This window comes from Nelumbo nucifera, chromosome 2 (genome assembly GCF_055504915.1).
Source record: "Nelumbo nucifera cultivar China Antique chromosome 2, China Antique-T2T, whole genome shotgun sequence".
Lineage (NCBI taxonomy): Eukaryota > Viridiplantae > Streptophyta > Magnoliopsida > Proteales > Nelumbonaceae > Nelumbo > Nelumbo nucifera.
The window spans coordinates 53,752,978-53,765,405 of record NC_142650.1 but is presented as its reverse complement, the minus strand read 5'-3'; the positions used below and the strand labels follow the sequence as shown (position 1 = coordinate 53,765,405).

General features: G+C 35.3%; 1 protein-coding gene across 3 annotated transcripts; it reads right to left on the bottom strand.

Annotated features, from left to right (window-relative positions):
* Positions 1-429: 429 nt before the first annotated feature.
* On the bottom strand, positions 430-11,940 carry LOC104601234 (DNA replication factor CDC6B-like). Of its 3 annotated transcripts, XM_010264502.3 has the most exons (16): positions 11,530-11,940; positions 11,241-11,427; positions 10,783-11,003; positions 10,261-10,335; positions 10,079-10,182; positions 9,695-9,801; positions 9,486-9,545; positions 8,268-8,341; positions 4,299-4,349; positions 2,500-2,549; positions 2,074-2,206; positions 1,536-1,625; positions 1,129-1,191; positions 937-1,032; positions 740-829; positions 430-644 (listed from the first exon to the last, which is right to left on the bottom strand). In XM_010264502.3, exons 1-16 carry the CDS (start codon positions 11,794-11,796, stop codon positions 612-614), a joined length of 1,701 nt encoding a protein of 566 aa, XP_010262804.1. In that variant the 5' UTR covers positions 11,797-11,940; the 3' UTR covers positions 430-611. The 3 variants fall into 3 exon arrangements, with proteins under 3 accessions (XP_010262804.1, XP_088753139.1, XP_010262805.1); XM_088897013.1 differs by lacking the exon at positions 4,299-4,349; XM_010264503.3 differs by lacking the exon at positions 10,261-10,335.
* Positions 11,941-12,428: the final 488 nt, after the last annotated feature.

Below are 12,428 nucleotides of genomic sequence, written 5' to 3'. Positions count from 1 at the left end.
AAGATTATCAACCGAAATGATGAAGCAGACACGTGAAGGGAAAAGCGACAGAAAGTCAAGAAAGCAAAGAGAATCATGAAGAAATAAAAAGGACAACTTGGGCCGTGGTTGAACTTGAAGGTCATCTGAGTAATAACTTTTTAGTACTCTTTATCTTGTAATGAACCAAGTCATTCATATTGGCGATTGAGGCTTGGAGGATTTGTAGTTGGTCAATGAGAATATTATCAAAGTCCAGAAACAGCATTAGGTGGGGGCAATTTGATAACAGCTCAAGTGACTCTTATTTTAACAAGTTTCAGTTCAACAATTTCAATCGTTTTCAAATGGCCCCCGAGTAGCTTTAACCTTTAGAACAATCGATGCTTCATGCTTGGACAGTGCAGTCACCAGAAAGCAACTTTGAAATTCAAAGGCTACATATTTCCATGATGGAAAATGTAAATTTCATTTAATAAGCAATGAATGATAACTATAATACACAACAATTAGGAAACCTTTTATATTATACATGAATACTGAAGAACATTTGAATTTTTTGGGGAACAACCACTGCTCGAACCCTTGTTCAGTTGAGAACGTCCACTGCTTGTATGCTAGATTGCTACGCATTAGTGAAGACAATTCCGAAAGAATCGTATCCCCTGTACCAACAAAGATTCCATTAAGAATACAAAGTTATACCAAAGAAATAGGAATCTGGAAATGAAATGCAAATATTCAAATGTCATGTCCGCACCTGCAAGGCAAAAGTAATATCTGTTTCATCAATTTTTAATGTTACTCTCCTTAATCTATCCTCTCGAGATTGGCCAAGTTTGAGAAGACCCTGCATTATTATTAAACTGGTAAGATTGCTGGAGAGTACTTATAGTTAATTATGTGGAGAAAAGAAAAATAACTCAAATGGAGCTATAGAGCTATTGTATTTTTTACCTGGTCACTGAGCACTCTACACATATTTGAGAATTCCAGAATGCCCGTAGGGGGGATTAGTGCTGATTTACAGATCTCGGAGTAAGATTTATTAAGCTGCATCAGGAAAACAACTTGAACCATCAGCTGTGAACATATTTAAGACAGCTTCTTAATTATCTAAATATGAAACTTGGGGGGAAGGGAACATACGTCTCCAATGGTAGTGTCTTTCTTTCCCTTGCGGAAAAGCTTCACCAAAGAGCAAAGTATCATCTGCAGCACAGCAGTTTTAAATTGATAAATAAGAATTCATCCTTTCCTTAAGAAAGGTACTAATGCTATGAAATATATGACATCATTTTTCTGTCAAATGACAAATCTTATTTTCTCAAATTTAGTTCTAAATAGATTTTTTTTTTCGATCAATAGTTCTAAATAGATATTTTTTAATGCAGAATCTGGTAGGGTGCAAAAATTCTACTCTAAATCAAGGTTTCTAAGCCAGTAGAAACCAGCAACTTAAAATAGCTAAATATTCCAAGCAACCGGTAGCCATTGAAAAGTTCATAGAGAAATTTAGTTGGGATTGATCACCCTGAAGTCTGATTTTAACTCACCTGTTGATGCTGTGGAAGAGACTGTATAGTGTCCACTATTGCTGACTTGAATGTCCTTGATAAAGCAATGGCCATATCATCAACCCTCACCTACATGTATTTAAAATGACTAAGATAATGGTTCCCAACAAAGGCTATCGTTGGCATAGAGGACCATGAACTAGTAGATTCAACAAGTAAATAATTCTCTTCATAACAGCCACTATTTCAGCACAACGATTTACCAGTCAGATTGAAGCACAAAGTTTAATAGTATTAATGAAACTAATTTTCCAAATCAAATATATAATATCTACCAGGTTTTAGTATAAGAACATGTCAAGGCAGTTTAACAATTTGAAAGTACCCAACACTTTAAATAGTTATTACAATCATTGTAACAGTCAATAATTGTCAAGTTCTGGTGCCATAATGTCATCCCCTTTTAAGTTTTCATTATTTTAAGACTAGATTAAGATGAAAGAGGACAAGTGCCTAGACTGATAATAATGTCAAAACTTGGGTGTAATAATTAAGTACTAGAAGACTGACAACTTACAATGTTAATTTCTTGCTTCAACAATTCTGCTACGGGAGATATCAGTTGACCAGGTGATGCCTGCTCAGCCTGTAACAAGCTTGTACTACCACTTTGATTTTTCAACTCTTCTTCTAGCATCTCAATCGCATTCCTGAAGCACAATGTGCATATAACTTATTGATGTCCGAACATTGATGTTACATGCAATTTTTATATGACCTTTTGAAAAAATTTACAATTAAATGAAAGATCATGAAATGGAAATAAGAAACATCGAGACTCAGAAAGCTGGATGAATTTACTCATGCTTACTGGATGGAGATAAATGAAGGAGCGGGAGGGGGGCAGCCAAGGGAAAAGGGAAAGACACAATATAGAACGCATCAATACAAATTGGTCCAACCACAAGCCCCAACAATGAATCAATTGCAATAGAACACTGACCTACAAACACAGAGAGCTTTCCTCATATCTCCAGATGCAGCTGCAACTCTCTATTATATGGCATTATGGTTAGAAACTTTTCATGGTAAAATGCAACTCAAAGGGTCATTACTCCAATGATGTAAAGATACCAGAAGAAGACAAGTTATAAGGCTTTGCTTGTCATTAAAAAAAAAGGGGAAAAAAGAAATCATATAAGGCTTTGCTTGCTCCAAAGTTAACTAGTATTTTTTTAATATGCAGGCTGGCATCAAATCACAAAATCCAAGATATACAAAATCCTACTTAATCACATATGGAAAAACAAGTTTCATACATATATGAGAGGAAATCAAGAAATCCATGAGCTACTTTGTTAACGTGTTTGATCTTTTGAACAATGATATGATGAGACCAATGAGATCAATGATATGATGAGAACAATGATCTTCAGAACAGTGCAAACTCCAAGAATTGCATAATTGATATGATGACACCAATGAGACCATCTAAAATGGTAAGTCTGGATCGTCATCCGGTTTGTGTTTGAACCATTGCACTTCACCCATGAGATCAACATAAAAAAGGAAAAGGGGCAAGAGCAGTGCATGCATGAGAGAGATAGGAGGGTCATGGTTTTATCATGTATCAAATGTAAAAGATCCAATATGCTCTTAGGAGTCAAGTCTTCAATTTTTTGGGGTAAAATATAAAACCTACCCTGAGTTTTCTGACAATCTTATAAACCTCCCCTATGTTTTGATTTTAGCAGAATCCTCCCCTATAGTTTTGAAAAAAGCTATAAATACCTCCCTTCCATTAAAGTTCCATTAACTTAGAAGAGAAATTTACTAAAATACCCTTAGTAGGTTTCAGCAGGATTTCAACAGGCAGTTGATAATCTTAATTTAGATTCCGTGTTTGGTTTCTCTAGTTTGTCAAGATTTTTGCTCTTGGGGATCAATCCGTGTGGAAGGCAATGTCTTTGACTTTGCTCGTGTTAAATTTAATAAAACAATCCAGGTAAGATTGAGAGAAATAGGTTGGCGCTTAATACTTAATAGAACTTTGAAATTTTATTTTATTTTTTCTTCTGTTTTATGATTTGAGATCATGTTAGGAATTTCTTTGACCACTTGAAGTACTGTCACGCACATCATATGAACGCATTATAAAGATGAGTTCAGTATGGTTGAAGCTTTTTGGGTAGATTAAATAGTTCTGAGAAATGGCTGTTAAATTACTTAAATAGTAAAAGGAATCGCTTAGAACCATTTAACAGGCATCTCCACAAAGTCTCTAGACAGTGGTTCCTATTTGCCTGTCACCTGAAAAAAAAACCAGAAAATGAAAAGAAAAAAATAAGAAAGAGAATGAAGAAGAAAGAGAGAGAAGAATAAAAGAGATGGGAAATTGAGAAAATGTGAAAAATAAATAAAAGAGCAAAAGGAGAAAAAAATGAGTGACGATTGGTTAGCTCAATTGAGACAAAGAAGTGGAAAAAACAGGGGTAGGAGAGTGGTTTGCTTCGGTTACTACTTCAAGGGTAAATCTGGTATTTTAAGAAAATTAATGTATTACGTTAGGGTTTTCAGCCAGAAAAAAATAATAAGAGGGAGGTATATGCACCATTTTTCAAAACTATAAGGGAGGATTCGGTTCATATCAAAACACAAAGGAGATTTATAAGATTGTCAGAAAACTCAGGGGAGGTTTTTGTATTTTTACCCTTTTTTTGATAATTAGGAGTCAAGTCTTCAATTACAGACAAGCATGCACAGGAGAGCAAAGATGAAAGATTAGAATGAAATTGGACATACTCTTGCACAAAGCTCCAATGCTTGAGGTTGAAAGACATCATATGGAAGAGCCTAGTAAAACAGCAAAAAAACATCAGGTAATACTGGAGAAGTTCTTTTTGCTCTTTATATAATTCTTTGGAAAAGTTTAAATTACACTAGCAATGAAAAAGAAAGACAATACAAACAGAAGCATGGTACAAAAAATCAGTCAAATTTTGTGCAATAAACTGGACCTCAACCTAATCAAAATTTGCAAACAATCTCAAGTCTGTTATATTATTTGTTTTTTTTTTGTGATATATTATTTCACAAGATCTGGACCATTTACCTAAATGGCTTGTAACATATCTGACTTGCAAACTGGTTCAGAACCAATTTGCAAGTCCATTTGCATTAGTTCAGTCCAATAGAAGAAAACCTAATATATCTGTCATCTTAAAGAAATATGCACAAAGAATGAGTCCTATACATTACCTAAAAAGCCTAAAATATTGGTGGTTTTAAGAAAACCTATTAATTAGGTAATTTTGTAGGAAGAATGGCTTATATTAGATATATTTGGAACAAAACCCTAAAAATGGGAACAAGAAAAATCTTCCATTGATTTCCTACTATCAGTTTGCACGAACCTAATGATATTGAAGTCGCCTCCTATACACCAAGGAATAAACCTTCTGCCTCTAATTTGGTTTAGTTCCTCCCAGAAACCCAATCTCAAGGAATCATCATTTGGTCCATAGACACCCATGATCAATCCCTAGACACCATCTCTTCTCAGAAATTCAATAGAAACTGAAAATCCCCCTACAAAAAAAAATTACCTATACCAACTCAGTGTTCCAGATCACCAAAACCCCCTGCTGTTCCACAAGCATTTAGACACTTCCAGTCACATTAGCCTTCTCTCCACACACTTCTTACTGTTGCTGCTTCTAAAATCCCAACAAATCCAGATATATTTGTCCCTGCACAAAATATAAAATCATATGCATGTTGTGTGCAAGTCCATGTCGTCAGGTGTCAAACTGTATATACAACATTTAAGTTGGTAGCTATCTCGCTTCTATTTGCGATCAGTTGGATGGACCTGCTACCGCATGTCACAAAATCTTCATTAAGTTCTTCTTTGTTTGGTTCTCAGTTATTGTTTAGATCTGCATGTCTCTAAACAATATGATTTTTCTGTTGACTTTTATATATAACTATATTCTGCTTGATGCTTAATCATTTTGAAACTAGATAAATCTCTAGGAGATACTGATTTTGGTACTGAAACAGCCAATCTGCTCGATTTACTTGTTAAAATATCCATTTTTTGTATGGTGTTTCCATTGATACCTCATTTTAATATTGAATTAACTAGCATGTCTGCACTATTTGATTGGCCACAAATCCAAATTTTACTAATTGAATTTCATGGAAATTCGATTTTTCCCTATGTTTGCCATGTGGGAAATGGAATTCCTCTGTGAAATCCACTTCCTCAGTTGCCACTCTTTATTGGAAAAAAGCCTTCTTTTTCAAACCATCAGACTGCTTTCCAAGTTGTTTCCTAGGTGAAAAGGCAAGTTGTCTCATGCCTCTGACCCCCTGCTTGCCGGTCAATCATTGGCATTCACCAACATCTACTTCCTGTATTTACTGCAAACAAAGGAAATGGTTGTCCTATTCATATACTACATGTTCAATTAAATAGAAAAAAAATCAATATCTTATGAAATAGTTTTTTGGAAATTCTTTCAAGCAAAACCATTTCTTTACTTGACTTCGATTTTCACCCAACAAAAATGAGCCATCAGGTAGATGCAACGACCTTCCTTCTTTAACCGGCATTTTTTAGCAGTATCTCCTGTTTTCTTAATAACTGATCTCTTTAATGTACAGGATGAAACAGGCACTTACAAGAACCTCTTACAGGAGATAGCACAAAGAGTTGGAGCAGCATTGCCTCTATATACAACTTTCCATTCGGGTCTTGGGCATCTACAAGAACCTCTTATAGTATTAATGTTATTATTGTTATTTGTTTGGGTTCAATCAACACACAAATCAATGGCATAGTCTTGAACCCTTTAAGACTTTAAAACCTGAATTGATAAGAAAAAACTTGAAGATTTTATCCAATTGATACACAGGAACAATCAATAGGACTTCTTCATCTTCCTAGGACCAAAACAAGAGCTCAGCTCTTATGTTTCTATGCTTTCTTTCCTTTCTTATTTTTCTTCTTATAAATATGTTGATTTCCTATCTTTTGATGTGGGATTTATACTTATTTCATGAGGATAATGGAAATTATAAGTTAAAGATTACTGCTTATTACCATGAAACCTAGGGAACTACCTTAGGATTTATATTTTTTATTTTAAAAATTCATCACCTAGACAACACCTAGGCACCCACCAGGCACCTTTGCCTTCACACCTTGAAAACTATGGGGCAGACCCTTTATTTGTTGAAGCTCAAATGTTTCTGTTCACTATCTATATATTATATAACTAAAGTCTACTACATTTTAATATTGAGAATCTTATTTCTTCTTTCTTGCAGAAGTGAGAATGCATACTTCAATTACAATTGCTACTCTTGGGAGATTTTTTAGATGAAGGGGGAAATTGGGCAAAAAATCATTAACAGTTCATCTGAAAACTCTATTCAGTCTTAATTGACTCAAATTAGGGCAAAAAACCATTTTCTCTCCATTCCATCATGTTTATGATCATTTTCCTTATCTTTCCATGCACCGCATAGGTTTGTCGCTAGTCAATTCCATAAAGAAGAATTGATAATGCCCCTAGCTGCATTCCTAATTCAAAATATAATGGATGATCAAAGAGGAATCACTTCCAAATAGGTTTCAAATTGCAAGAACAAGCACCGGAAGGTCATGTTCAATACCATGAACCTCACATTCAACAAAGGGTGAGGGCAGGAAAGAGGTATGGAATTTCATCATTCACATCCCCACCCAAGTTTGTTGTAACTAAATTCACCATATCCTCCTTCCAAGTCTTGAGTTCAGGAACTATGTTACTATGGTATTTAACATCAAAAACCCCTCAGTGGTGCAACCAAGCCGTGCATGGTCTAAGCAAGATATGAAAAACACCACAAGAGTGCCTAACAACCAAAGGACCTGTTATCGACTTAATCTATTATCATCCTTAAACCCAACCAATAATTTGATCATTCAAATCCCTAATTTTCATAGACTTGAAACACAAATTCCCCCCCAAAGCTCAAAGTTTCAATATTTTTATTGTGAAAATATTACAAAATCATAAAAAAATTGTTAAAAATAACAAATTCATAGAGACAATTTCCCTTCACCACAAAGCCACATTAGGGAAATTATAAAAGAGAGTGTTACACTACAAGATTGAGAATATTGAAGGGCCAATGAAACTTAAGGAGAGGTATATTTACATCTAGGAAGTTTTGTTTTCCACCAAGAAATTACATGGACCTCAGGCAATCCTTGCATTTTGCACTATGATGTAATAATCACATCATTTATATTAAAAGCCAATCAGTGAAGTCCACCCAACATGTGACCCTGTTGACCGGAAAAACATTCTCCTTGCTCTAAATTAGCTTTGAGCCCTTTCCCCCTATGATATTTTTATTTACCAACTAGTTACAATTACGAACAATTACCCTAAAGAAGTATCTTATTACCATAACCAGAAAAGAGTAAACACACTGTAAATACCAGGGGAAGAAAAGTACATGAATTAAAAATTATCTGATAGGGAGAGAGCAATTCTTAAATCAATGGAGAGGATTATTTTTGTGGATTTTGTAAACAAGTGAACAGTGATCGTACTATATATAAGCTGTATATACTATATAGGAGCTGATCTTGTATCCTGTTTGAGGGAAGCTCTCCCTCCTTTTGTGTTTTATATATCAATATTATTTACCTTTCAGAAAAATATCTGATAGCTAAAAGACAAAAAGGGCAAGTAGAAATATGAACTACCATACCGTGAGTCTTTGTTGAAGAATCCTGAGGATCTGATCCTTAGAGTAGGCCCGAAAAGTTATAAGTATGATTTCACCTAGCATGGGGATGAAGAGATGAGATAGAAACTAAGTACCAAGTTTGGCATAGAGAGAAGCTAATTTAAGTACAGCAATACGGTACAACAAGAAAGCAATATTCCACTAAAGCTCAAGAATTGCCTTAGAATAAACAAAAAACTAACAGTTGTAATCTTGTATGGCATCAGAATATCAGGAGAGGGACAATAAAAAAGCTCTTTTAAAACAATATGGACATGTTTATGAACTGCAATAAAGCATGATGGATGCTTAGAACATTATTCCAGAAAAATAGAAGGCAGAACCTTTTTGAAATTTATTTCAGTAACCAAATTGGTTCAGCAGAAGACCTAGGAAAATAACAATGGATGCTAAATAGGAAAAACTAGAAATTCAATTTCCTAGTTCCACTTAAAGACCTACTAGTAAAGTTATTAATGATGTTTGAAAGATGTCTACTGGAAGAGGAGTACTAGAAAGCAACACAGAGCATGCAGTGTTGCTTTGCCACCCTGCTATGAAAGAACAGCATTTACTTACTTTTAATTGGTCCTACAGGTTATTAATATTCTATTAAAAAGAAAAATAAAGAAATCAAATCCATTTTACTTACTTTTAACTGGTAACTACAGTTTATATATTCAGGCAGGGAAAATTAATTGTTTCCAAAAATCATTCTAGCTAGAAATAAAAGTAAAGGGCAATTGTGTTGAATAAGATCAGCTAATAGTGTGGCTGATGCTTTAGCAAGGAAGCAAGTAGGTAGAGGCTAATTGTGCTGGGGATTGATTCCCCAGGGGGAATTTATAACATTAAAAGAAGGAAAGAATACAGGGGTGGGTTGGGTAGTAGAAGCTGACCCAAACTTGGGGTGTTTTCCACTGTGTATACTCATACAACATTTCCCATGATAATTGATAAAAGGATAACTGTTATTGATGATAAAATACGGATAAATAAGATGATAGAGAACCTAAACTGCTTCAGTAGCTGGTCAATCACCGGGATGAACTATGTATGTTAGCAGGTTTTGAGAAAAGAATCCTTTGACAAGACAATTCAATAAAAGATTGACATGGTGAGTTGGCTACTAAAAGGAATAAAATATATTTCATAAGTAGTTGGATGATAAAATAGAACTTCTAAAGTTAGTAAGCTCACAATTCAATGGTTGAAGCTTTGGCAGAAAGCGATCAGCCAGGTCTATAGCATTTGCTATTCCTGAAAAGGCAAGAAATAAATCAGCTTCTTCAGCACTTAATGATGCGATGTACACAAACAGATGAATGTTATATTATTTAGGACTATACCTATTAAAATGAAAGAAATTTTATTCACTTACAGTTGTTACCTTAGATTTGGAACTGTACCTATTAAAATGCAATTGGAAGATGGAAGAGTTGCAAGCATGAAAAGATCATGAAGCACAGTACGATCTCTGGTTATTAAATAATCCAACTCATCAACAATTAACAGCCTGAAACAAGGAGAAGTTGATGAATGAAGCCACATATTTAAAACCATTCAAATTGGAAAGTAAGCAGTAAAGCAATTCATACATACAAAAAAGAAGGTACTGTATTAAAATCTCAAAAAGCACAGCTAAAATATGATATATGCATTAAAATCTCAAAAAGCATAGCCAGAATATGATATATGAATTACAGATATGATATATGTATTAAAATCTCCAAAGCATAGCTAGAATATGAAACAAATACAATGAAAGTATAGGAGGGTAAGAGTGTCAGTACATCATTTTTTCACAGGATGACTGCTTTTGAGAAAACAATCTCTGGAGGTGCTGAAGTGGTGAAATCCCATTTATTTTCTTCCGAGGATGAAGCTTTTCAAATATCTAACACAGCCGCAGAAAATTAGTACATTCAACATGTAGATTTCCATAGTACATAGAAACAACTCATGGCATGCGTACCCTAAGGAAAATTTCATTTGTGTATGAAAGAGAAGTACAATTTATACCCAATACATCTGGTGGTTGAAATCCTGCCTGACAATGAAGTCAACATAGGAACCTGGTTTAGTCTAAAAAGGAATTTAGAACATAATGCAGAGCAGGAAAAACATATACATGCACAACGCACCCAACTTCCATCTAGAAAGACCTATGCATACACATATGATATAGCTGAGACTCACGAATAATTGGTCCATTTTAATGGAGATGCCTTATAAGTCAAGGATAAAACCTGGCCATTGGGTAATCTTAACTACCCAATCAATAATGTACTATTGGGCTGTTACAGTACATGGCAAACGCATCTCCCATCCCTCAAACAAAGACGGAAGAAGAAAAGAATACTAACAAGTCATCCATGAATATAATACGTGAGAACAATAGCTTGTCTCAGCAAATTTAATTCATATTTTGTTTCCAGGATGATAGCTACCAGCGTCTCAGCAGCCTAAACAACCAAATAAAAAATGAATATAATACCTCTTTTGCCCATTCAACCAGTAGCTCTTTAACTTTGTTTATTGATAATGTTTTTCCCGTCCCTGGACACCCAGAGATATATAAATTCCCAGCTTTCTTCTGATCTATGCATGATTTGCAGAAATCCAATATCCTTTTCTGTTCCTCCTCCCGGCACACGATAGCACAAGGTGTTGTTGATACATGCAATGCTTTTTTCACGGCACTCATCTGCTCAGAATCTTGATATAGATGAAAATATAAAAAATGGATCAAGATCAACAGAATATGCATCGCAGATTATAATCAACACCAAGAAGAAAAGGCATCCTAAAAAAACATTTCGAGTTTCTAAAAGGGGTAATGGATAGAGAACAAATCAAAATCATCTACAGATACTCTAACTGAGCTCAAACCAGATCCTTCTTTATTTTTTAAGTAGGGTACTATCAGAATATCTACAAAAATCAAAAGCTTACCTTTGGGATTCCATATTGGTTTCTGAGGAAGACTATCATACAATCTTCTCCTAGTGGATTTGGGTGATCCAGCAAGCTTGTCGCCGGATTCTTGTCCAGCTTTGGGTGATTCGGCGAGCTTATTATCAGACCCTTTGCCAGTTTTGTGTAATTTGACTAGCTTATTACCAGATTCTTTGCAATTTTCCTGCAATGATTAGAAATAATGCCAACGTTAATGAAGGAAAAAGTTAGGTTAGAAGTTGAAAATCAATAAAACCCAAATATAGAACCACCCGTTGGAACTCACATTTGAAACACTATTTGGGCTGCTTTTGATGCATCTACGAGGCGATTTCCATTTATCCGGCGAACAGGGCTTGGAAGGAATTGAGACTGGACTGTCATGGTTAGTTGCGGATCTCAATCGCCTTTTCTGGGGTGTAGAATATCCTTTTGATCGAATCTCGTCAGGTTTCTCCACCTTCGCAGATTTCTTCTCTTTGTTTTCGTTTCTGCCAGCAAAATCAGAACCACTGTATAATTCAGAGTACCCATTTCCGACTAGACTCGGCATTTTTACGGTTTGCTGAACTCAGAAGAGATGCAATTTCAGAGAAAAAAAAATGAATCGCTAGGGTTTGTATATGCAGATGAAAGCGGGCAGGGTTGTGATCTCTTGGACGTTATAAAGGTTTTGAGCGGGAAAATTAACGGCAAGACTGCAGTTCCCGCCACAGAGCAACTCACCAACTTCGTAGGGGTGCAACTTGGGCGGCCAGGGCGGGCACAGCCCAAGCCCGAACGGATTCAGCACGAAATTTTACACGGGCCCAAGAATTTGGGCTTTTTTATTTTTTGGCTGAGCCCAGGCCTAACCCGTAGTCCGAACCTGGCCCAAGTAAGCCCAACCTATATATATATATAAGGGCAGGAAAACTTTCTTCTCGACTTCAGCTTCCAAGCGCCTCTTCAAATCCCTATCTGAAATTCAACAGATTCCCTGTTTTCGTTTTCTTTTTTTTTTTAAATAACCGAGATGAATGAATTTTTTTATATTTTATTCATGTATAACTTTTTTTATCAAATTAATCAATAACCAACCTAATTCACTCGTGGGATCTAGGTGGCCCGGGGGGGACCACCACGGCTCCTCTCTTCTCGAGAGGTTAGTTCGATAAGTTCAATGAATTCTTTTTTTATTTTTTT